This window comes from Apus apus, chromosome 13 (genome assembly GCF_020740795.1).
Source record: "Apus apus isolate bApuApu2 chromosome 13, bApuApu2.pri.cur, whole genome shotgun sequence".
NCBI classification, from domain to species: domain Eukaryota; kingdom Metazoa; phylum Chordata; class Aves; order Apodiformes; family Apodidae; genus Apus; species Apus apus.
Window position 1 is genome coordinate 1,985,816 of NC_067294.1, and position 25,243 is coordinate 2,011,058.

Below are 25,243 nucleotides of genomic sequence, written 5' to 3' on the forward strand. Positions count from 1 at the left end.
AAACCAGGAGGAAATAGAATTTTGTTCCCGTTATTGGGCTCGTGTTTACAGTAGTTGTAAAAGATGGCATCCGTGCCAAAATCTGCCGTGGATTGGATTTCAGGCACAATGCAGTGGGTTTGAAAGGCAGCTGGAAGATGAGGATCTGCCCACTCAGCCCAGGGCTGGAGTTGGTGTGTGTGCAGGCAGGGAGAGGTTCCTCCAGCTGGGCGGGTTCTCTTTTCTCCTTGGTATAAATTGTGATGGGGATAACTGGAAAACGGGTGACACTGCGCAGAAGTGTTTGGCTGTTCCCTCCTGCTGAAGGTTGATCAGTGTGGTATTCTATGTGATGGTTAAGGTGCTTCTGAATGTGAGCTTGGGAATTCTTAGAGAAGGTGGAATACAGCTGCATGGCAGGTGAAGCTGACATATCTAGCCTATTGTTCAGTATTGAAGGAACAGTAAAAGAAGCAGCTGTTTATATAGCTGGTGTAATGCATTTAAAAAATCTGAAGTAATAATCAAATTCTTTCAGCTTTTAAAAATCAAACAGACTTTGGGTGTGCAGATTTTTTGAGTGCAGGAATGGAGTTCAGTTTTCCCTTTATGGTTAAATGCAAATTACAGCCAGTAATATTTATGAAGTCTGGTTGCATCTGTTACTAGTTTCATTGTCTGATAGAGGTTAAGTAAATTCAGATATCAATTTATTTATTTATTTATTTCTCTTAAGACAGTTCTGGAAGGTGCTAGGGGAGGGTTTTTTCTGACTTAAGGTGCAACTCCTGTCATAATGAGTTGTATGCTGGGGACAAGTCAACTTCTGGATGACTGATCAAGGGAGCTGTGGACTTGAGATGGGGTGGGCTGTCCCACTGGTGTAACTTGCCTTCCAAATATAAGCATCTCCATCCTTGGCACAGCAGAAGAAAAACAGTCTTCCAAGTATTGCATCAAAATGCTTGATGAAGTATTAAAGAACAAGCGAATAAACAAGAAAAAGGGATTTTTGGCCCTTGCTGCCACCAAGCCACTTTTGGAAGCTCCTTCTCTGTACAGGAGGCATGGCCATCATGGGCTAGCTTGGTTTTGGAGAATTACCCTTGATTCTGTGGGGAAACTGGGAACAGCGAGATACGTGGTGATGAAAATTCTTTCCAAAGAGAGGAAGACGGAAACAGTGAGTGCCCCTTCTTGCAGCTGAAGCAAATGGTCCAGATTACTAAATAATGACTTAAACAGAGCCAGCTCCCTCTGCCCCCTCCCTTTCTTTTCCACCCTCTTGCATGGCAGCAGAAGTCATTTGCCTTCGAGGAATTGAAAGCATCGTGGCAGTCCCAGCTCAGAGGTGTGGGATCTTGTAGGTGCTTCCTCAGAGCAGCTCTGCAGCAGGCTGGGCTGCCATCCAAGATACTAAGCTGCTTGCAAATATTTCAGTTTTTAGTTGCAAAAAGAAATTATTAAAGTTAATTGACTACTGCAGAATTAGGGCAATTTTGGTTAGAAACAGAATTGGTCTTGATTGAGGGGGAAAAAGAAGCCACCCACCAAAACTTTTAACATGGTTTCAAAGCCATTACAATTATGAGAATTATAAACATCACCTTTGAATAAGAAATTTGCTTCACATTCCAGTCAGAAATCTTTCAATGAGTGTATAGGATGAGATAAAAATGTTGAGGCTCTTGTATGACTGACATTCCATACATAAAAGCTGAAATTATTTCATTGTGAACTGCTGATGGGTGTCTGTGTGCATGCATGTGAATGTCTACAGATATTTATTTTACTTATTTCTAAATTTGGATGCAAAGATGAGAAGTAATTCACCCAAATGAAAGTGTTAAGAGATACATGTGATTAATTTTTAAAAAAATGCTTCAGGAAAAAAAAATACTCAGAGTTACAGCACATGCGTTAGTAGATCATGAAATGATATAAAATCTAATGTGGAGCAGGGGTGTTTTGCTGAGCAGTTGTTGTACTGATACGTGTTTATATTAGGTCAATAAAGATGCTCTGTTGGCTGCATCTGCAGATCCAGTATCCAATTGATCTAATGCAGTTTCTAAAGGCTTTCTATACAGGTGATGTCATCCTTTTAGCTCCCTTCCCCTCCCACTCTCTTTCCTCCTTATTAGATATTTCATCTTGCTGCGGAGCATCCAATCGATGGGAGCTTCTCCTGAGGGAGCTGCTGAGAAGCAGGCAAAGATAGTAGGAATTAGGACTCCAGCAGTCAGTCTTGCTGTAGCCATGGATGTACTGGTTTGTTGTGCATTAGAGAAATGTTTTAATTGGAAAAGCTAGGCGTGGATTAGCCGTGGTATCCGACTGATGCATTAGAATACTAAGCAACACTGCAGAGTTGTAAACTGCATTAAAAAAAGAAGGAGGGGGGGCAAAAGAGAAAAGGGTTTGTATCGCAGAGGCTTTTAATACATTCCACAGTGCAAACCTGTTAGAGCATATATCCTGGAGCTACAATCCGGACACTAATTCAATTTTTGCAGTTATGATGGACAAGAGTATAAAGAAGAAACTTTAATATCCAGAGTGTGGGATTCCTGAATCGCCTAAGATGCTGAAGAACCTTTGCAAAATTTCATCTACAATATGAATGTGAAGTTTCTGAAAAGTGGATCCGAAGATAAGCCACTTGTGAATGCATTTTAGTGAAGAGAAAAAAGGAATTTGAAGAATTCGTATCTCACCTTTTAATGTATTGTTGCTTTAAGCTGCAGTTCTAATCCATTTCAGAATTAATTCAATTTTAGCAGCACTTTCTGGGTGCATGCCTCTTGCCTGGGGAAACGTATGGATATTTGTATTTGAAAAGCTAGGAAACATTTTGATTTGAATTTATGTCCGTGTTAAAACTGGAACATTTTTATAGGAATTGCTGCTGCTAACTCACTGCAATACTGAAAACTACTCAGACCTAGTGGATGCTGTAATCAAATTCAATGTGAAATTCAAGCCTGAGAAGTTGCATACATGTACATTTGCTGCCTTGGTTTATGATTTTTAAAGAGAATCCAGCAGGAATTTTACTCCGTATTTTTCCTCTGTGGCTTTTATTTGAGAAAGGAAACTTTCTGCCTCCTACCCCCCCCAACCTAAGAAATGGCTTTTCTTGTTCGATGTTATGCCAACTGCCTGCAGCCCTGGGCCTCCAAAGTAAGTAAGATTTTGTCTGTGCTGCATTTCTCTGACATGTATTGACAACCGTGCTGCTGTTTGAATGTTCACTTCTCAAACCCGGGTGCTGCTGGGCTGAGAGGCTGGACTCCTGCCTGGGATCAACTGTTCTTGTGGAATCGTTTCTAAATTATAAGGGGGGGAGGAACCTGGAAATCTTGGGATTTGTTTTATATGTGAGTAGCTTATAAATGAACAGGAAGTATCCAAAGTGCCGTTTGCTTATGGAGTGTGTGAAACTTGCTTTTTAGCCTATTAATACATGAGGCAAGTATTACTCAAGTGTAACATTTATATGACTGCTTGCATACAGTGATAACTTGAAAATACTGGTATGCAAACCCACTAATGTTCCAATTTCCAAGCTGTATGAAGCTGCACTGCCCCTTTCCTTTGTGCAGCATTATGGAATTTGTTAATTATTTAGTTGAACTATCTAGGCATGATGAGTTAAAGGACACGAATGATCTTATGTGTCTGAGGATGCAGTGTTTTTGTGATCTGGGGAGGTAAGGGTGCTGCTTTTAGAGGAGGTAATGAACTCTAGAACATTCGAGCAAACCTACATATTGAGATAAAAGCCTTTAAATACATTTAAAATTACACTGTTGGTCAGACTTTTACTATTTGGTATGCTCAGTCAGAACATCAGCCGAGTTGCTGGTCTTTTATTATTGCTGTTGCCAAGAGGTGATCACCTGAGACATGGAAATTGGTGAGGTGAAGCATGTATTCATTAGTATTTAGTACAATTTTATTTATGTTGCAGCTTATACAGGCTGGAATAAAGACTGCAACTTTCTTGCATGTGAGAGCTGGCAGGGTTTGGAGGCAGTGGGCAAAACCCCTGGTGCTCTTGACATGATGAGATATGGCTTTGACATTGGAGCAAGAAATTTGCTCTTGACTTTGGTCCCAAAAAGTTTCTAGTCTAGGTAATGTGACAGTGTGGAGACACAAGGGAGAAACACAGCTGGGTGTGCAGGGTGGTTTCCCTGATTGGTTTTTATGTCTGGTAAAATGTTAGTGGAAGCTCTGAGTGTGGGGGCAAAGGGTTTCAGTGTGCAGTTGACAAAATCCAGGTGTAAATCCATGTGGCTGAATAAGCAGAGCTGCAGGTGCTGATTGCCTTGAAGGGCAGATGAACTCCCTGAGCTCAGCCAGGTGATTGCAGCTCCTCACCTTCGAGCTCCTGCTGGCAAACGTTGGCCTGTTTGGGCCGTCACCAGTGTCTGGAGTGTACATGGAGACTCACTTTCTTCCCCTTCTACTCTGTAGACATTAAATATGAATGGATGGGTTTACTTAATCTCCATTTACCTGCAGGACCCTTGTGAAGGAAGTCTGGACGTGTCATGTAGTTTAAGGAATGGGAATGCTTAGTCACCTTGGTACTTCAGCTGACACTGCTCTTTCTGTAGAGTTTGCACCAAAGGGAGAAACCACAAAAAAAGAAACCCTGGGCTCAAATAAGGGATTGGTGGGGGCTAAAAGAATAATATTTAAAAATTGTGAAGGTTTTTATAGCCCCTTGTGTCAGCTCCGTGGATGATACCCAGTGGATTGCTGCCATACCAGTCAAGCCATTTATTCACTTATTTATTATTCATAAATGAAATGGTATAAAATGTTGGGGAAGGGGAAGTTTGTTTTTTCTTTTAATGGCTGAAGAAAAGGAATTTATCTGGTTTTGGATTCCAATGTGTAGCTAAAAGTTCTTTATCTTTAAAACTACAAAAGAAAAAGCACTTGTAGCCCCCTTCTGCAGAATCTCCCAAACCCCCACAGACTTTGGAACTGCTCTGGTCATGATGTTCTGCAGCTCTGAAGAGAAAAGTGCATAGGGTTTAACACACTGATGAGCTGAACTGTACCTGAGTTTGTTCCATTTTTGTTTTTATCTGAGCTTTGTACCACCAATCTATTTCTATGACAGGTGTTTTACAACAATACATGTTATAGCAAATTAAGTGATGTTAGAATTTTAAATATGCAGTGTATAACTTTTAACTTGAAAATGCCAAGTCCTTTATGACACTAGTTTGAAACTAGAACAATTTCTTGCCATAGAGCAGTGAACATCTCATTTTTCGTTTGCTTTTTTGGTGATTAAATTAATAATTTCTTAAATTTGTGTAGATATCTGTCCCAGAATTTTTTAATTAGTTGCTCTTGAAGTGGTATAGGACAATAGTCTGAAAATGGACTGTTGACTTAGTTGTAATTATAGCTGTTCTGAATGTGACAGTGTAATGATACATCTGTTTAATCACAGCAAAATGAAGTCATGTTTCGTATGACTAATCAGGAAGGTAAGCTTTTGTGAAGGTACTTCTGAAGGTTAACCTTAACCTGAGGAGGTTAATTTGGGTGGCTATGGAGTGACCTGCAGGAGAAGCCAGCTTTAGGAGCTCCATCACCACCTGGAACATACTCCCTGCATGTAAGGGGTGTCTGCACTGGTGTCCCTTCACCTCCCAGGGGCTTTGTTGCTTTTAACTTCCAAAAGTAGCAGAGATGAAGCAGATACCCGTAAGTAATCAATGCAGTCTCTTTCCCTGCATCAAGAGCGTCTGAAAGGAGACAAAACAGAGAGTGAGCAGTGGGAGTTGTGAATTTCTGCAGTGCACCTGAAGATGAACTGTAGGAGCCCTTCTATGCAGGCTGTTGTAGAGGTCAACAGTATTTCTCAAGACTCTGCTGATACTTGAAAATGTGTCCAAGAGATATTACCATCCCTCCGCAGGAGGATGAGGGCTGTTCCTCTGTCAGTTGTGCCTGGAGGTACCGGCACAGGGGCAGATTTGCACACCATAAGAAATGATCTCTGCCCTGGGAACCGTATACTTTCTGGGGTGATAGGCTGTAGAAGTTGGGATTAATAGATGCAGGCATCCTTAAACACTGAGTGTGATAAGCAGTGAGGATTGTGGCAAACGGTGATCAAAGCAGCCTCAGCTGTCAAGCCACTGGGACTCTGGAGGAAGCTGAAGGAAGGTAAAGGACTTGGCATCGGTCTTGTGGAGATTTGCCTCCACAGACAGGTTGTGTTTGCCAGGGGAAGAAGCATTCAGCTTCAACCAAATACCTCCCTTGCCACTGCAATATTTTAAGGAAAAAGAACGTATTTCAAATTTATCTCAGCAAGATTCCGATAGTCTTTGTATAGTCTTTGTAATTCAGATCATAACTTTCTCAGTGTCAGTTAAATGGTCTGTAATGCACTTTGTGGTATTAGACTCTTAAACATAGATGTGTTATGAAGTCACTATGATAGAGAGCTCTAAACGATTTAGATGCATACAGTTCTCCTGTAATAGAAATTTTATGCACATCCTAACAATTTTGCAAGCCTGGAATGCATGCACAGTTACCCCATTTGTGTAGCAGTAGGGTCTGATGGGGAAAATATGGAGTGACTGGATAATGTATCTATAGAGGATATTTGAAAAGGGCTGCTTTTTGAGATAATGTGCTTTTTATAGAAAATAAGGGTTTTTGAATTAACATCTATGCTTCTAAAATGTTTGCTCCTGAAGGAAAACAGTTTCATTTAAGATCCCAGGTGCATGTTAAAGTTGTCTTATGGCAGTAGACAGTAATTTATTTCCTGTAGGCTTCTGTGCTCTTCTGCCTCTGCTTAGATAAAATCTAATAATGCTAAGCACAATAACAAGATATATTTGCTCTGTGAAAGTTTGTGTTTGGGTTAGAGCAGAAGACTTGGAGTCATTTTTCAGTCCTGTTTCTATTTCTGCTGTTTCACAGGGACAATGATGCAAGTTTTAGTTACCCACAACTGAAATCACTGATGCTTCAAGGAGCACCAATTTGATCCCTGAGATCTTGAGTTGAAACCTTCATGCAATTAAAGATTAATTTCAGCTCCTCACAAGAAAAACAGAGCTTGGATAGTGTGTCCTTGATTTCATTCAGTGTCATCCTTGTCTTTACTAGTGCACTTATGTGGAATGTAGTCCTGGTACTATGAATTTTAAAAGTTTTCAGGACAAAGGAACTGATCCTTTGCTTTTTTTTTCAGTCAGTTTTGACCATGTCTTCCTCTTGGCTTTGTCTCTTCCTCCAATATGTCTCTGTCCATGCCTGTCGCTTCCAGGCCAGCTTTCTGCAGTGTAGAGCACCCTGTTGTCCCTCAGAGGTGCTTGTCACCTGAGGTGAGTGTGTGCAGGGACAGGCTCTGGGGTGGTTGTCCTGCAAGCTCGTCTCTTCTGGTTCCTGATGGTTCTTAGCTCCTACCAACTTTGGTTTATATGGTTTAGCTCTCTTTTAAGTTTCTGGAATTTCAGCCAGCTCCTCAGAGTGCTTATGGTCTCTCCTGTTCCATACTTTGATCTTTTTCTGCTCCATCCCCTGCAGCAGAAGGATTGCCCTGTTTCTCCATCTTAATTGATTTGTAGGAGCACAGCCTCTTAGTTACTCAGTACGCGGATCCCTGAGCACTTGGCGACTGAATTCTTGGACTGACAAATGATGGTTTTCCGTACACTTAGTTAATTTATAACAACTTGCAGGATACTTTCTATAAAAACCTTTAAAATGCACTCTTTTCCGGATAATTTATTAAGATAAAAATGGTTTCATGTGAGCTGTGTGGCCATTTATTCTGAAGAGAGTGGATTTCCTTATGCTCCAGTGTACAGTATGTTGAGGTTAAGTGCAAATACTCGTAGTACTGCTTTTCAACACAAAAAGTCTTTTCCTGAAGTATTTTTATCAGAAATTGGCTCTTGGTGTGCAAAGAAGTGCCTATCTGTTCATTTATTTCCTCCCAGACTTTGTTTCAAACCTGCTGTGTTACAGTTCTGCTCACAGCAACAGCCCGGTTTGGGAACACCCTGTTTTGCACCTCTCACTTCCACGAATGCATTTCTAGGTAAATACAGAAAGAAGACGTAGATGCAAGATTGGTGCTCCTTTGTTTTTTTCACAGCACAGGATCTGAGGGCCTGGTTTGCAGCTCTTAGCTGAGAGGTACCATGCTGCCCAGTGCTGCTTTCAGGTCGGGAGCTCATGCTGGGCTCCCTGCGACCCCGGAGCTGATTTCCCTTGCCTGTCATTACAGTGAAGTGAGGTTGTAGCAGCCTGAGGATGTGTGAAGAGGGACCATCATCACCACTGTATTTTACCAGTCAGTGTGTATAAGAGTTTATGAATTATTCAGCAGAGATGAAACTCGATGTAGATTTGGAATTCTGTGTGCCCTGCAGGATTGTCTCAGGATGAGCTCCCCAAACATGGGGCTGCTGCTGCCTGTGTGGCTGCTGGAGCCTTAAAGGCTTGGGAGACTTCAGCTCCTTACACGACTCATGGCATCACTAACCACTGTCAGTTTGTTCTCTGCTGTAATTATTTAGACAAGGCTCTTTTTAGCCGTGTATTGTATTAGCTGTCAGTGGCAAGAACAAACAGTAAAATTTGAACTCTGGCACTGTCAACAAGTCTTTTTGAGCATTCCTGTTACATTTTCATAATAACAAAACCCCTTTCTTAACACTTTAAAAATGCTACACTGAGTATAGAGCAGAGAAGGGTTGATCTATATTAATTGATGGTGGTAAAAAAAGCAAGTTCTGTTTATATGTCGGATATTCCCAGTATTATGGAGCCCTCATCAATACCAGTATATTTTTTCATGGGTGAATTGTCACAGCTGAAGTCCCCACTTCACCAAAGCAGAGATCTTTGCGTGCCAGGAGCTTAGTGTTACCACGTGGTAAGGCATCGCAGTAATCTATAATTTACACATGTGAAAACCAAATTAAAATTGCATTACATGTGTGGTAATTCACTTGAAAATTCTGTCCTCGTGTCACCTTATTTGTACCTAAGGAAATGTAACACTTCAGAGGATTTTATTTTCTGTGCACTGTAGGAGCCATGAAGACCAAGAAGCTCTTGGCTTCCAGAGACACAGATCAGCCTCTAGGGATTTTTAGATGTTTTTTTGTTGTCTGTGGGGTTTTTGTAAGCCTGAGGTTATTTTAGGTAGGCTACAAGGGTAGCTTTCAGGGCACTGCCAGGCTGTGGAGAATGATCTTAGCTTTGTTCTTGTTTCTTTGGGATTCATATCTGTAGTACTAAGAGTAACTGAAGTAAGTATGTACTGTAGCTGATGAATTGAAACAAGTTTTGAAATAAATCTTGCCAGCAAACCCATCTTTTTTACATTTTGAAAAGGAAAATGATCTGAAGTTTGTACAGCTGAGTAGGCACCATTTTTGTTTGCATCTTGTTGTTGAAGGTTACAGGCTTTTATCTCAACCTTTTGGGAAAATATTTCTTCCATCAGTTGGCTTTAAAAACAAGAAAAAAGACATCATTAGTGCTCTTTAAAATAATCTGAATAAATCTTTTGTGGCACTGAAGGAACATCTATGGTCTTTAAGGAGGAAATATGTTTGTTTGCATTAAGTTGGTTGAGGACTGATGTCAGCATAGGTAATTTGGTTGGGCTCATCTTACCTCTCTGTGGATACCTAATAGGTCTCTTTGTGGATCTCAGAGGAGCAACTTTCTCCTCTCCCATTAACACAGCTCTAAGTGTATTTTAAGCATTTTTAGACTAGAGCAGTATTGCAGCTTGTATGTAAAAGGTGAACATAAATCTGAGTTAATTTCTAGAAATCTGTGGGAAAAAAACTAATAAAAATTCTGCAAAATAGCTTTGGAGAACTTGGGTTGGTTTTGGTGGTTTCTCATTATATTACAGACAGTGTGTGAGATTATTAAAATAATTTATTTACTGATGCCAGGAAAAAAGTCTGAGAGGTGTTTGTTTTTCTTCTTCTTAGATGGAATGAATGGGATGGATGAGAAAAAAAGTGGAACACAGAAGGGTTTGGTGAGAAACTGACTGCATGTCAGTGGGAGTAAGCATTGCTGCTCTTGTGGCAGTAGGTTGGAGAAAGAAAAAAATACAAGCAATTAAATTAATTATCTTGTGAAACTGAACAGAACAAACTGGTGATGGAATCGCAGGCAGGTAGTGAGACCATCCAAACAACTGGCAGAGAAGAGGCTAGAATGCAGAATTTGCTGAAATTGGAGGCAAAGGGACCCAAAGGGTCTCAGAGCTCATGAGGGGTCTGGCAGAATCCAAAGTAGTGCTGCTTTGCTGGGCAGAGCTGGTCACCTGCTTCTTGACAGCTGATACGGAGCAAGGGGAGTTAAATGCGAATTTGGAGGGATTTTTTTCTCCAGTGTGCCTTTTGAACATGGTAGTCCTTGGCCATCCCATCCTCTAGGTCCTCTGCTGTGGGTTTGGTCTGTAGGAAATCACAAAGGTGTCAGCAGTGTACATGGGATTGCAAAGGAAAAGGGAAAGCTCCCAGCAGGGCTGCCAAAACAGGGGGATCAGAAGACTGGAAGTACAAATAGGAATTAAAAGGAGGGAACCGGTGCAGAACGATTTAATTCTAATATTAGAAGGATTTTGAATCAAGAGCATCAAAGAGAAGGTGGCATATGAAGGGAATGTAAAGATACAGTCACTGAAGAGGAGAGGGGGGAGCTGGCAGAGGGTTCAGAGGACTGCAGTCCCCTTCAGCTCTTTAATCAACTGGTGTTTTTAGTTTGGAAAATTTGTTTAATTTAATTTTTAAAACTGAAGGCAAAGATGGTTGTTGTTTTTTTTTTTTTTTAAACTGGCTGTTTGTAGCAGTCTAGACTGTCTGTATCATCTGAGAAAGGAAAATTGCTGCCCTTAAACCACTGGGGTGTGATGGAGGCTGAGCAAGAGCATTTCCTAAAGCTCAGAGGTCGCCAAGTGTCATCACAGTTAAGGCTCCCAGGGTGTGCTAATGGGTTCCAGCTTAAAACAGTGAAAACCTCTTAATGCAAAACCTCAGGCAATAAACAATAAATATATGTGCCTAAAATTGGGATTGTTAGGCTTAGAGTTGGAGAGCTGGTTGGTGCAGCAGTGGATGGTGGGTTCTACGGTGACGCAGCAGATGTTTGTGTGCGCTGACGCTGCGGGGCTGTGCTGTGCTCCTTGGGTGCTTCATGGAAATAAACCCGTGGTGTTTCTGAATATTCCTTTTGCTGGCAACGCTTCAGGGAAGTTCAGAAAAGCAAAAAAGGTATAAGGTTACTGACAGTCTGTAAAGCCAAGGACAGAAAATTTGCTTGCACAGCCTATAAAAGGACAAGCTGTTCCCTCAGAGGCTGATGCTTCTCCGGTGTCCAGACTGGATCAGTCAGTTGTAAACATTCATACAGGGACCTGGGAAAACTGGTGGAAAACTTTGCAGTCAAGGAGTATCAAATAAAGAACAGGGCAAAACTTTTTATTCCTTATTGCCCATTTTCTTTGCATTAATTTAAATTCATAAGGGGCACTGCACAGCAGGAGAGTTATGTGGACTGTTCTTCCTTCAGTGATTTGGTTTCTGATGATGAGTCCTTTGGTCAGTGCCCTGTTTGCAGGATGCTTCTGAATATATTTAATAACCATGCCATTTACTGCAGGTTGAAACACAATGGTGAAGCTTCTTTTACACGTAAAAGAAGATAATTCGTAAGTCTTGTGTCCATTTGTCGAGATTATTTTGAAAACTCCTGTTGTCTATACCTTTTCAGCATGTGTTTTCGGGATATCCAAACTGTACCAGGAAATACTGATGTTTATTTTCAAAACTTGTGTCACAGAGGTACAGGTGTGGCTTTTCCATGGGGGAAAGGTACCAGCAAATCCAAAAGGAAGTCACATATGAAATACAGCATGAAGAGTACGATCCCTGTGCTGAAAGAGGTTCTTCTGATTCCTTTCCTGGGAAAGTAAAGGGGAAAAGAAAGACAGAAGTCTCAGTTTAGCCCCCCTATGACACTTGTTACTTCTGTAGTTGCCTTTCTCTCAGTAGTGACTTTTCTGTAGCCTTAATTTTTAGCAAAACTTTCCTGGGGAGCACATAAAGGAAAGTTGTCTTCAGGCTAACAGTCATTTTCAGTGTGCTTCTCAGAAGAGCTGATTGTTGGTCATCTCATCAAAGATCATGTAATTTGCTCTGTTGTACAGGGCATGTGCAATCTTGAAAATCTGTTCTACCAGAATTAGCTTTTAATTGAATTCCCAAGTATTCTGTGTGACTTCACTGCTGAGAGTAAATGGTGTTTATGTAGGAAGTAAATGTCACTGCAGACGCACTCTGCTTGGGCCTGTGGAAGTGGCCTGTTAGCTGGTGAGATAGACCATGTACTGGAATTTATACTCCAATTAATTTCAAAATTACACACGTAAGACTCAGAGAAAGCTGGCAAATCACTTGCAGGGCATGTGTTGCTATAGGTATAGATAGAAGTACTACTACAAAGCTAAATTAAATACGAATTTAGAAAATTAGTGTTGATTGGGAAATCTCTGTGCAGACATGCGTGTCCCAGTAGTGTGGCAGTTTTTGTTGTCTTGTCTGCATCTTGTCTGATCAGACACCTCAAACTGGATGTCTTGAAAATCAGAGACTTTCAGATGAGATCAAATGAGATGCAGTTGATTGCTTCACTGGATGGCTTGAAAATTGTGTGTAGAAGTTCAGTGTAGTTGTAATTGTTGCCAGATGTTTTGTGGCTATGGAGAAGTACTGTCCCATTGTAAATTTGGGGTGGTTTTGGTGATGAAAGTATAGTGGAGTAATAAAACTGAAGAACCTTTGTATTATCCAACAGGAAATGAGCTGGACCTTGTCTGGTTGGTTCATTTTCAAGACTCATTAGATGCAGAATATGCTGAATAACCCATGAAGTTTTGGTAATTGTGCAGCAGCGTCAGTTGTCCATGTTGGCACCAACATGGTCATTTTTGGAAAGGAAACCTAGATGAGATTATCTAGCACCCTGTCCAGTCAGATCTTGAAAACTTCTGGTGATGGGGACTCTGCCATGTCCCCGGGAAGGTTGTTCCAGTGATTGTTCTCACAGTAAAAAAAATAATTCTTTCTTACATTAAGACTAAACCTGTCCTGGTGAAACTTCTACCCATTGCCTCTTATCTTCTCTGTGTGGCTCTTGTGAATAAAGAGTCTCTATCCTCTTTGTAGCTGCACTTCAAGTATGGGAACACTGTGATGAGGTTCTTCTGAGCCTTCTCCTCCAGGGAGAAGAGACCCAGCTCCTTCAGTCTTTCCCCATGGCTCCGGTTCTCCAGCCCTTTGATCATCTTCATGGCCCTCCTTTGGACCCTCTTCTGTCTGTCCGCTTAGGCATGTCTTTTTTATTCACTGATACTCAGAGCCAACCTCAATACTCTCCTATCCTCTGCCCTCTCTCCTCCCCAAAGTTGGCACTTGGTGAACTGGCCTTGGCTGTGTCCTGGGGAGTGGGACAGGCAGACCCTGTGTGCCACCTTCAGAAATCTCATCTATGTTTAGCAAAGCAGTCCAGGCTGCTGTTGCTGCTGGTTTTGTGTGGCAGGACAGACTGACACTACCACTAGGCTGAAGTTCCAAAGGATACAGTGTTTTTTTCTTTCCATTTTTCCTATTGCAATTTACAATATCTGTTTAAAAATTCCCTTGTTGATTCAGAGGTTTTCGGTGTAATCATAGACTTGTGTTTTCCTGACTCTGTGGGAGAGCAGAGCTGTAGGTGGCTGTGCAGACCATAACTTCAATTTTCGGAATTTCCTTTCACTTACAACTCTGAACTGCAGAGTGGCATTTCAGTGGGGGGTTTGGTGCTAAATATCCCTTTGTTGGGAAAGGTCAGTCACAAGGATGTGCTGGCACTGATGCAGGGACTGGCTGTGCCAGCATGTCGGATGCACTCATACTCCAAGTCCAGATTATCCCTTCTTGTGAAAAACTAATTGTTATGGTTTAAAGTGGTGAATGTTCATCAGAATTTCAGAGATCTTGGGAGTTTTCCTATTCTATGGTGAGCGTGCATCGTAACTTTGGAGATGTTGGGAGTTTTGCTCTCTGTGACTGCTGGGACACATAGCTAGCCAGAAGATACAATATTTAAGAATATCTGTTACTAAAGATAACATCTTTCTGAAAAGCCTCAAACCTGGCCATAGGTGACTGTTGCTATTTTTAATTTGCTGCCCAACATATAATTCTTACAGACATGGATGTGATCATGACAACAGCCTCTAAGTTTCTACCACCAAAAAAAATTAAAATAATCTTAGTCTAAGTAAGTGAACAGTAATCTCTTAACAGTTAGGACTTTCAGCCACTTCAGAACCACATCCAGCAAGTCCTTCCCACTTCCCCCCCTGTCATGTTACAGAAACACCCTATCCATGTATTGCTGCTCTGAAAGAAAGAATGATCAGTTTGGGTAATAAAAGCGACACAGAAAAGGCAGAAGCTGTGATTTATTTTGGGAGATTGAGTAGAGTGGCAAGCAGCACTTTAAAGGTCACTTGTCTCAAATAAACCTTATCTCTCTTTCAAATTTAAAGAGATATTGCATTGTTTCCTTGCATCTAACCTCCATTAAAGGTGTTTTACAAGAACATACTGCAAAGTCCTGCAGGAGCATTGTAATTGCACATGTGCTTTGTAGGTGATGGAAATGAATGGGAGGGAGAATGGAGAACAGTTGTGATTAATGAGTTGATTAGAAATACTCCTTTGGGAAAGGCTGGTGATGTTTTGAGTTGTTCTTCAATGTGTATTTGTGAAAATGACATACAAAGTACATACCCAAGGTCTTTATTTTGAGAGCTGTGTCTTGTTCCAGCAGTACTTTCCAACCTAGGTCTACAAAACAGATTTCCTCACAAGAATCTCAACATTTAAACTAAATTATGGAAGACAAGCTGGATGTGACTGTGTGTGTTTGTGTGTGTGTGTGTCATTGCCTTTGAGCCAGGATGTGCTTCAGTAGCAGCAGGTTTTAGTAGAGACCAGGCACCTGCCCTTGTTCTTCTGAGGAAATACCACAGAATTGGTTCTGCTCTTGGTCCTGCTCATTCTTTTCCTGGAGCCGTTTCGAAAGTTAGAAAATCATTATGGATCTGGGCAGCAGGGAGCTGGAATTAGATTTCCTTGTGTCTTTATTATCACAGTCAGCGTGGGATTTGCTCATGGATGGAAAGAAATGTAATTGAAGCTGAAGTTGGAGCTGGGTGTTGTAACAGGGAGGTTATCCAGATGGGGACAAGCTGAGGAGTTTGTAGCAAAACTCTGGTCTTTTTGAGCTGGGGGTGGTGACCCTCTGGGTTGATTTGTTCTGTGATTTACTAAAACTCCTGGATTTTTCAGTTCCACTGACCTCCAGCATATCAGTGCCTGCTGGCAGCCCTGCACGTACTTCGCTGGGTTGCTGCTGGAAGTGCTCCTCCCTGGCTGAGGCTGCTCTGCCCTTGCTGGCAGGTGGTGCCTCCTGCCCAACCGTGTGGTGTGGAGGGGCTGGTGTCCTGCCAGCTCTGGGAGCAGAGGAGCAGAGTCACCCTGTGGCACTGGCTGCTGCTGCCCTGCGCTGGGACGGGGGGGAAAGCCAAGGGAACAACCTCCAGCAGCACCGTGGTCCTCATCCTGGTAATAGCAGTGGCTTAACTAGTGTCTGGATCTCTGCAGGCTTTAAGGAAGGTCACATAACACTTCCTGCCCAATGTCCGTTAGGAGCGCTACATGGATAGAGCTTCTCTGTACATGGCCCACAAATGGGTTCTGTAGACATGTTCCTTCATCATCCACTGCACCCAGCTGGTGCTCTGGGCCAGAATTAGATCTCAACTTCCCCACTTCACCTTTATGCGTTTTGGTTGTTGCTGTTTAAGAGATCACATCTCAGTGTATGTCAGCTCTTGCCCTTTGCTGACAGATGGTGACTGCACCTTCTGGCCACTGGATTGAATCTTGTCAGCTGAGTGGTTTGACCTTTTTGCTGCTCTCAAATCCTGAAAATAGATTTATTTTTTTTTTTCAGCCTGTAAAACTTTTTTTTTTAGTGGCTAAACATAGACTTCAAAGTGTTGCATTTCCTTTGTATTTGGAACAAGTTCAGTGTTTTATACCTACTGCTTGGGTGGTTCTTTAATGGGAGTTCTTTCCATATAGTTGAGTCTAAATTTAAAAATAGTAGAAATATATGTGGCAGAAAATAAATGAGCAGTTGAAGTGAAGGACTAGTTATTTTATAGTATTCCATGTGCTGTTGTACATACATCTACCAAAACTGCATAATATCCTTTCTGCGTCCTCATTTTCTGAAAGAAAATTCAGGGCATTTTGTGGCCAAAACTTCTGTTTAAATGAGATTACTTTTTGTTCTATAGTCATGTTTTCTAAAGGTTATTCTTGAACTAAGGCAGGAACTGAATTTATAAACAGGAATTCTGCTTCACGTTGGCTTGCAACATAAGCTACTGTGTAAGACTGGGCTATCTGGCCAGCATCATCTCTTTGTCATCTTATGCTCTCTTAACCCTGCTGGCATGTGTCCCTTAGCTGGGAAGAGACTAGACCCTTGTTTAATGGAAAAACCCATTGTTTTCTATCAGTTCCATAAAATCTGAACAAGGTTGGGCAAGCTTAGTCTAAATTAGTTCTCTGTCAAAAGATACATCAAGTGACAGATGGATATTCAAACGTCTAACTTAAAGTTTTATTAATAATTTTGTCTTCAGATCAGACTAACACATCTTGCTTTCCTTTCTTTTTCCTGCCTTTCCCCAAATCCATTTTATCCACAGCTTCCAGCTGATCTTACCAAGATGCATCTCACAGACAGTCCTCATCCTCAGGTGGCTCATGTCCCCTCCAGCCAGTCGGGATGCAGCATTGCCAGTGATTCTGGGAGCAGCAGCCTGTCTGATATTTATCAGGTAACGTTGCATTTGTTCATTATTTTTCCTTCCTTGATGTTGAACATTCCATGAACAAAACCAGTGGCCATTTATCCAAGACTTTGCCCTCTTCATCCTTCTGCCACTCCCCGTGTTGCTCGTGTGACTTGCCACCTCCACAGCCACACAGAAGTGCAACAAACTTGTTGCTTTTAAAATCACGTTTCATTATTTATGGGATCATTTCAGGAACAAATTTCATGAAATCATTCTCGTGTTTCAAATACCTTCCTTGATTATTTGTCTTTATTGTTAATAACATGTTCTGTTATGCAAACAAAAGCATGGTAATGAACGTGCTGTTTGCACTAATTGACTGGAGAAATTCTAGTGAAGTAGAAGAACTGTAGAGAGTAAAAGTTGTCTAAAATCCAGAGAGAGCTCTCATTTGCTAACAGATAATATACTTAGTAAGTTACCCATCTTGTGTCAAATTGCAGGGCTGATTTCATGGTTGTTTTCATTCCAGTTGGTGAGGGTGCTCATCTGGGGTTTGTCCTGGTCAGTAATTGCCCAGCTTTTCCACTTTTAACTTGAAATCTGGCTACAATAGTGAGAATGTAACAACTCTTGAGCAGGATGGAGGTACAACATGATTTTAGAGGCTTGTTCCATTGGGTACTATTTCTGTACACTAAACAGAGATTATTGATATATCTTATTTATATCAAAGTATTGCTAGGTAACTTTAGAAATAAAGGCATTAAAAGCAAAAATCCTTTTAGAACATCAACTGCCTGTGCATTTTTGTCCTGTATCATCTCTTGCTTTGCCACTTCTTATATTTCCTTGCTGCCAGCTATAGCAGGAGTAGCATGCATCCCCGAGAGAGTCTGAAAATGCTCTATGATTTCTCTGGTTTCTCAGAAATTTTGTGGGTTTTTTTAGTATATATATTTTTTTAATTTTCTGAGTCAACACAGAATTGATTTTAATTAGTTAGAGTCACTGCAACTAGTCTGTGTATTGTACTTTAGCATCTCATCTATTAGGATGCTGATGGACAGTTTCCCTGACTATTGCCTGCCTGCTTGTCTACCTGAGTAGTTTGGAGAGATTGCTCTAAGTGAAAAGCACTTAAAATATATTATTGATAAGAATACACTATTCCAGTAATAAGTGAATACTCAATCACGTGTGTTTAATGGCATTTGAAATACCTTATGTCTGCTCTTCAGAAAATGGCAAAAAAGAGCATAGTTGTTAAACAAATGAGAATTATATAAATAAAAGAAATAATGAGTAGCATACGTATATGCACTGTAGCACACAAACAGTGGTGAAATGTATTTTTGTAGCCCAGGGAATAATTTATTAATGTGAAAAGAACTGCAGATTTCCTGTTAATACTGAGGAGTGAGGCCCTCTCAGGTAGAAATCTCCTTTCCAGCAATGGACATGACATGAGCCTGTCCTGTCTGATTTTGCGTCCTGCAGGGAGCATGGACATCTGTCAGTTCTGCTGAGAAATTCCAGCCAGCTGGGGTGATGTCTGAGGCAGGTCAGACATTATGGTAGACACCTGTGAGATCTTCAGAGATAATATTACAGCAGTGTATGATCATGAGCTGCAGAGTCATTAATCCTGAAAGACAGCATTGGAGAATCAGACATTTCATAACCTGTGGGTGAAGACAAGATGTGCAACAGGCATGTCCTGGGGGGGTTGGGGGAAAAACCCCCCAAACAACCCGCTGGCTTTGTTTTTTATTCCCCTTCTTAATGTTTTTAGTGCATTTTTCATATCTTGTCCTTGTATGCATCATGTGCACATAGTAACCCGTTAAAAGATGCTGGGTTTTGCTGCAGTAGCTTTAACAGTTATTTTTGCAGAAGTCTCATTGTTTGTCACCCAGTTATAAGTGCAGGGATAGATACTGTGTAATAATGTCAAGGCATAGTATTGAAATACTATTATATTGCAGTGAAACATCAACACAGATTCTGAAATCAGAAAGAAAGAGAAATGTTTCCCCTAATATTCATCATGATATTATGTAGGCAGAGACTCTCTTTGATACACAGTAAGCCTATGCTCTGGGTGTGATGTATTGGCTCAGGAGCTGAAAGCATTTTTGGTACATTAAAGTACAACTTTTCATAAAGTATTTGGAAGAGGATGCTTTATTTTTACAGTCAGCTTCATGTCTATTACATGCCAAACTCTGTTGGAGTATCATTAATGCCAGCAGAGGAAACGCATTTTTTAATAATTTTGATTAATGTAGTCTTGAAATGACCTTTTGAATAAATGGTATTTTAACATTAATTTTTATAGTAAGTAGTGCAAATGTAATTCCAGAATAGGAAAATGTGATTAGAATGGTAGATTCAAAGAATGAAGCAATTTTTTATTAAGGTTTGGAAAGGGTTTTTGTTCATCTGTGTACACTATATTCATCGATAGTGTTGAAATGAGGTTTCACTTGTTCCAGCTGCTTCTCAGTCGAGGATGTTAAGCAGGAAATGGTGAACATAAAGCTGAAGGTGAGATCAGCAGAAAAGGAGGCCTGCCTGTAAGCACTGCTGTGAATATATTGTATTGAAGCCTCAGTTAACTGCAGAAACTTACAGAAGTAAATGTATGAAGATCTTTTCTCCCTTCTCTTGTGCTGTTGCTGCTCCCTGTTGGAGCTTTCATTCTTTGTGGTAAAATGTCCAAATATACGTATAGCTAAGTCCAGATTGCTTGGAATACCTCTAAGCAGTTGTTTTTCTCCTTGGCAGTAGACTTTTTAACAAGAAATACAGAAAAAAAAGCACCAAGCAGCCCAAAGAACTTAATTTGCTTGAAGTGGATTTTTTAATTTTATTTTTGCATTCAACCCATTGTTTTCAGAGCTGTGGTGTCTAGACAGAAGCAGGGGAAGCTGCCTGGTTATGCATACAGAAGTTGAAATAAGGGATTATAACTTCTGCAAACAGCTGCTTTGACCTGTAATAGGTACCTTACAGAAAATTAATTCAGCAGGTATTGCAGAGTGCAAACATCTTTCTTTGCCCTTTCATGGGACAGGCTTTAAGGCAGTCAGCCAGGGTTAGGTGGGTAATCCAGATCCTATCTCTAGAGGTAGGTGGGTAGAGTCTTACTTCTGCTATGATGGATTAGTTGCCTGTGTCAGTGGCTGTTCTCTTAATGACTAACACATTTACAGCTATTTTTTCTTATCTCTTTAGGTCTGTCAGTGATGTGCTTAAAGTTTCTCTCTTTCTCTTTTAAAAGAATCTTTCATTTATCACTTTGGCAGGATATACTATGTGTGGGCAGCAATGTAATTGCCCGGCAATAATTCCAGTTGTGGTTAAGATTTTGATATTAAAATGGATTATCTATAAAATATGCATCAGGGAGGAAGTCTTCCTGAGGGTTTTTCTATGAATTCTGAAAAAAGACTTGGATATTTTTCCCCTGAAAGAAGTGACATGAGTGGAGGGGAAAAAGCCCTCACTCTTAATAGCAGGTTGTGTCAGGAGTCATGAGTACTGAAATACAGTATCATGTGAAGTTCTTCTGGCACAGGAAATCTTTCCCTTGAGGCATATAGTATTTTCTTCTGTCAGTGTATATTTCTGATACAAATGGTAGTGGGATACGTAGTATTATCACCAAACCTTTGCAAGGTCCAGTTCATATGTCTTTGGCTTCCAAAGCACAGGCCAGTGTACAGGACATCTCCAGGGTCAACGTTTGGCACACACAGCTGGAACGTGGTTACTGGCAGTATTTGCAGTGCTATAGAGAGAGTAATAATAGTATGATTTTTAAATAGCCAACAAATGCTTTGGAGTAAACTGGTATTAACTTTGCAGATGATCTGTGTGACTGGGTCTGTTCCTGCTGCCTTCTCAATAGATCTTCTGCCCTGTAGACCCAATCCTGAAAATCTGTACTTGTGTAAGGATTGAGGATTGCAGCTTCTGGTTTCATTTTTTAAATTAGTAGTTCATAAATGTTTTCCTTAAGGATGATTTTGATATTTGATAGTGGAAACAGCTGGGGCGTCATGCTTGGGAAGAGCAGCTACCTCTGCAGACAGCTTTATGAGCAAAATCCTTCCTGCTCCTTCCAGCACTCCCTGACCTGCCAACATTTTGTCATCCATCTGCACATAATCTTTGAAACGCAGTTTGAGGACCATCTCTTATTTCATAGCTTGATCAAATTGTAATTTATTTCTCAAGAGAAGATTTATTAATTGTCCTATGTGGGATATGCAGTGAAAATGTTAAAGAATCACTTTTCTGTGGAACCTATAGCCTCAGTTTTGATTATCTTAGCTTGAGGTTATCAAAGTGGGAATTAGTACTGTGGTCTGTCTTACTCTGCGTGGAGACGTTGATACACATTGTGGCTTTTGAGATGGAGAAATGCTAGAAAAGTCCTTGAATAAAATGCAGTGCTGATCACGTGCTGCTGAGACTCTCCAGGCACAATTTGCACTTGGGCTTAATTCCAAAACTGTTAATGTGAGCTACATAAGCCAGTAAAGTGATGTAATGTGGAAGAGATTTAACCCTATATATAGGTTGTTCTCCTCCGAAAGAAATATTTATGTTAAATCATTTAAGCCTTACTTATTTGGTTTGCTGGCTCATTTTTAAAATGAGGACAAGTCAAAGGTCCAAGGTTATGACTAAAACCTGGTATTTTTCTGTCTGGTGAAAGAAGGGAACTCTGCTCAGCTGGCAGAGCACTGGAGCTGCATTAGCTGATCAACATGGAGCGTGTAGGCAGAGTGAGGCAGGGCAAGATGCTGTGCTTAAATCACTTAAAATGAGAGAGGGTTTTATGAGGCAAGGAAGGCAGGAGAGTAGCACAGCTGAGTGAGGACCTCCTGGCCAAACTAGAGGGCAAGAAAAAAATGCATACGGTGGAACCAGGGACGTGTATCCTGGGAGGAATACAGGGACACTGCCTGGAGGTGTGGGGTCGGGATCAGGAAAGGTAAGGCACTGTTGGAGCTGGATTTGGCAAGGGATGTGAAGAATAACAAGAAGGACTTCTACAGGTGCATTGGTCAGAAAAGGAGATTAAAGAAACTGTGCTCCCCTTCCCACCATATATTTTTCAGATTTTTGAACAGAAAAATGATTTGCATTCTGGCTTAAACAAAATAAAAGCAATTGAGCAACTTGTCTGTGGAAGTTGAGAATTTCAAACTACTTTTTTTTTTTTTTTTGCCTTCCATCTGTTTGGAAAGTTATTTTTGTGCAATTACATCATTTAAACTTTACATAAGGAATTATTGCAAATTATTCCTATGTGGTTCTGCTGTTTGTTGCCAGTGTTGCAGCCTCTTTCCCGGTGGCTTCATGTGTGTCTGCTCAGTGTGGTGTCTGCATTGCCATCTATTGATGACAGGAGAAATGTGGCTGTGGGCATGGGGTGCCCAGTGGTGCTACTGGATGATTGTATTATTTCATTAATAATGCAGACTCTCAAATTGTGAAGAAATGTTTTGTTTACATGGATTTGCAAGGAAGAGTATATGCTATAAAATCAGAATCAGCCAACAGAGGGAAGAATAGTCATCCTTATCTCCTCCCCCTCCCCCATTTCTCTACTCCACCTGACACACTTGCTCTGTGCCAGGATCCAAATCCATGTTATAATACCAAAATTAAAATTGAGATCAAATCCCTTTCATTTTAGCCAATCTGCTGTGTTTATTTCTGTGTCACACAGTTAATATTGCTGGGTTTATAGTGCCTGGAGATGGGGAGGGATACAAGTAAGACCGAGAGCAGATGTCCCAGTAGATTAATTTTGTTTTGAGAACTTGTGGTGGTGGAGCCTGTAGCATGGTGTTGCTTTATGCCAGTGCTGCATGTTAGTGCCATCCTGGAACTGTGGATTTTGGTGAAACATGTTATTCTTAGTGTTCGGAAAGGGAGCTATTACAATTTCTAGTTTGAATTGTTGCTCACGGAATTTCTTTGGTTGTAGTAGCTACCTAAGACCACGCATCCTTAAACTGAAGACACTGAACTCTTTGTCTGATGGATCTTTTCTTTGTAGGCTACAGAAAGTGAGATGGGAGATGTTGATTTAACAGGTCTTCCAGAAGCACCTGTGGACTCTGAAGATGAAGAAGAGGAGGAGGATGAAGATATTGACAGAACTTCAGATCCGCTCCTAGGGCGAGATGTTGTACGAGAGTGCCTTGAGAAAGAGCCTGCAGATAAAACTGATGATGATATTGGTGAGGATAAAAAAAACCAACAATCTCTCTGTAAGATTATATCATATAACCTCTGCAAGAGAAGCAAATCTGAAAACTCTTCAGTGAGTTAATGGTGAATGTAGATTCTCCTAATTACGAATGATGCCTTCCAGAGACCACCATGCTCTGTTAATTGAAGGGTACCTCCTCTTTGACTGCCTGAGAGAGTGTTTTGAGAAAACAAGTGTTTTAGAAAACACTGTGTTGATATAAGGGAGGGATGGGTAGGAAGGTAATGTTGGCTGCTGGAATCTGTTGAATTAATTATTATGTATCAAAGGGAATGTACTATTACTGTAGTATAGGTTTATACAATTATAAACTGGAAAACATCTAAGATGAAGATAATTTACTGAAGTGCTTAACTAGAAATTGGCATTAGTTTAATAGCAAAATCTGCATTTTGCTGTACTTCACATAACTTCTGTAAACACTGGAAGATAATTTCATGCTCCTATCAACCTTATAGTTGTTGTGCTGTAAAGGTATTTTTGATTTTCTAAATGTTTGAAGCTGAAGTGCTTTCCACTCTAGCCGGGCTGCTGGTGTGCAAGTCAAGTCAGAGCACCAGCAAGGCTGCAGAGCTGAGTTCTGGTTGTTGATGACAAAATACTTAGTGGGCTTGTTTAGCCACAGCCACTGATGGGGATTGTGACACCACTGAGCAATTGCTCCACAAATCTAAGTGAGATTTAATAGACCTGTGGAGGGTAAGGTGTCTAAGGAATGCCCAGGCCTTGCAGTCTTCATACCAATGCTTCTTTTGTCTAACAGAGCAATTATTGGAAATTATGCATCAACTCCCTGCCTTTGCAAACATGACTATGTCTGTGAGAAGAGAACTTTGCTCAGTGATGATATTTGAAGTAGTAGAGCAAGCAGGAGCCATCATACTAGAAGACGGCCAAGAGGTAAATTACTGCTTAGAACACAATTTGAGTGCTAGAGGCAGTGGGTTGGCAAGGGCACCTGGGTACCAAGGGCTGGAAAAATGCCTTTTCTCTCACCACAACCTGGAAATTAGAGAATTCTTGTCTCACAATGACCCATGTCCAAAATCTCCAAACCTTAGCCAATCCCTTTGGGAAATTCTACCTGTGTATTATTATCCTGTTCAAGATTTCAAAGTGGCCAAGTGTAGACATAAGAGCAGCAGTGCCTTGTTACCAGGTAAGTGCTAACTTCTCCAGGAGTTGATATCAAAGGTTATTTGTGGTATAAAAGAATTAATGATTTCCAATGGTAAAATAACTCCTTTCTTATATTGTAGTTTTTTTAAATATTTGCCCAACAATGTTGGTATGATATTATAAATGCCTAAATTAGGAGCAATTTCCATACATACTTGGGGGGGAGGAGACAGATATTCAAATTAGGCAGTGTCAGGTTCCCAGCATAGATGCTCTGAATCGCTATTTGAAAATCTCTGTCCTTGGATCAGAACAGCTGCAGTGATCATAGCAGGTCATCCTTCCAAGAGGACCAGGTAGGCTGTGGTCTCTCATAGTGACCAAATGGTTACCCAGGGGAGTTAATTCTCACCAAATGGTATAAATATATTGTAGCAACTAGCCCACTGATTAAAAAGCAATCTTTTCATCAGCATTCCTCCCTACAGAGTTAGTTCTGGAATGAAAGAAGAACACTGTGAAGCATTCTTCTTTCAGTCATCTTTATTGCTTGCCTTACTGTGCACATTTGTTGTGAATTAAATGTTGCAAACCTGTGGTGGCAACAAACTGGAGACTGCAAGAATAACCTTTTATGAGATAAGAGCTTTGGAACAGCTTATGCAAGTTGATGAATTAGCTTCACTTTTAATTTTTGCTTTTTACTCCCTCTAGCTGGATTCTTGGTATGTTATTTTAAATGGCACAGTGGAAATCAGCTATCCTGATGGGAAGAGTGAGAGTCTGTGCATGGGAAATAGTTTTGGGATTACTCCTTCTCTGGACAAACAGTACATGAATGGAGTGGTCAGAACCAAAGTAGATGATTGTCAGGTAAGATTTGAATTCTA

General features: G+C 40.8%; 1 protein-coding gene across 8 annotated transcripts in view; it reads left to right on the plus strand.

The window, feature by feature from the left end:
* Positions 1-25,243, plus strand: part of RAPGEF6 (Rap guanine nucleotide exchange factor 6) — a 120,672-nt gene that overhangs the window by 56,395 nt on the left and 39,034 nt on the right. For 7 of the 8 annotated variants that reach the window (XM_051631201.1, XM_051631205.1, XM_051631203.1 and 4 more), the window contains 4 exons: positions 16,847-16,978; positions 23,019-23,202; positions 23,998-24,134; positions 25,068-25,226. In XM_051631201.1, coding sequence (XP_051487161.1) covers positions 16,847-16,978; positions 23,019-23,202; positions 23,998-24,134; positions 25,068-25,226 — 612 coding nt within the window. Of the gene's footprint in view, positions 1-3,035; positions 3,163-16,846; positions 16,979-23,018; positions 23,203-23,997; positions 24,135-25,067; positions 25,227-25,243 lie in introns of those variants that run through there. The other variant, XM_051631207.1, reaches the window with a different exon arrangement.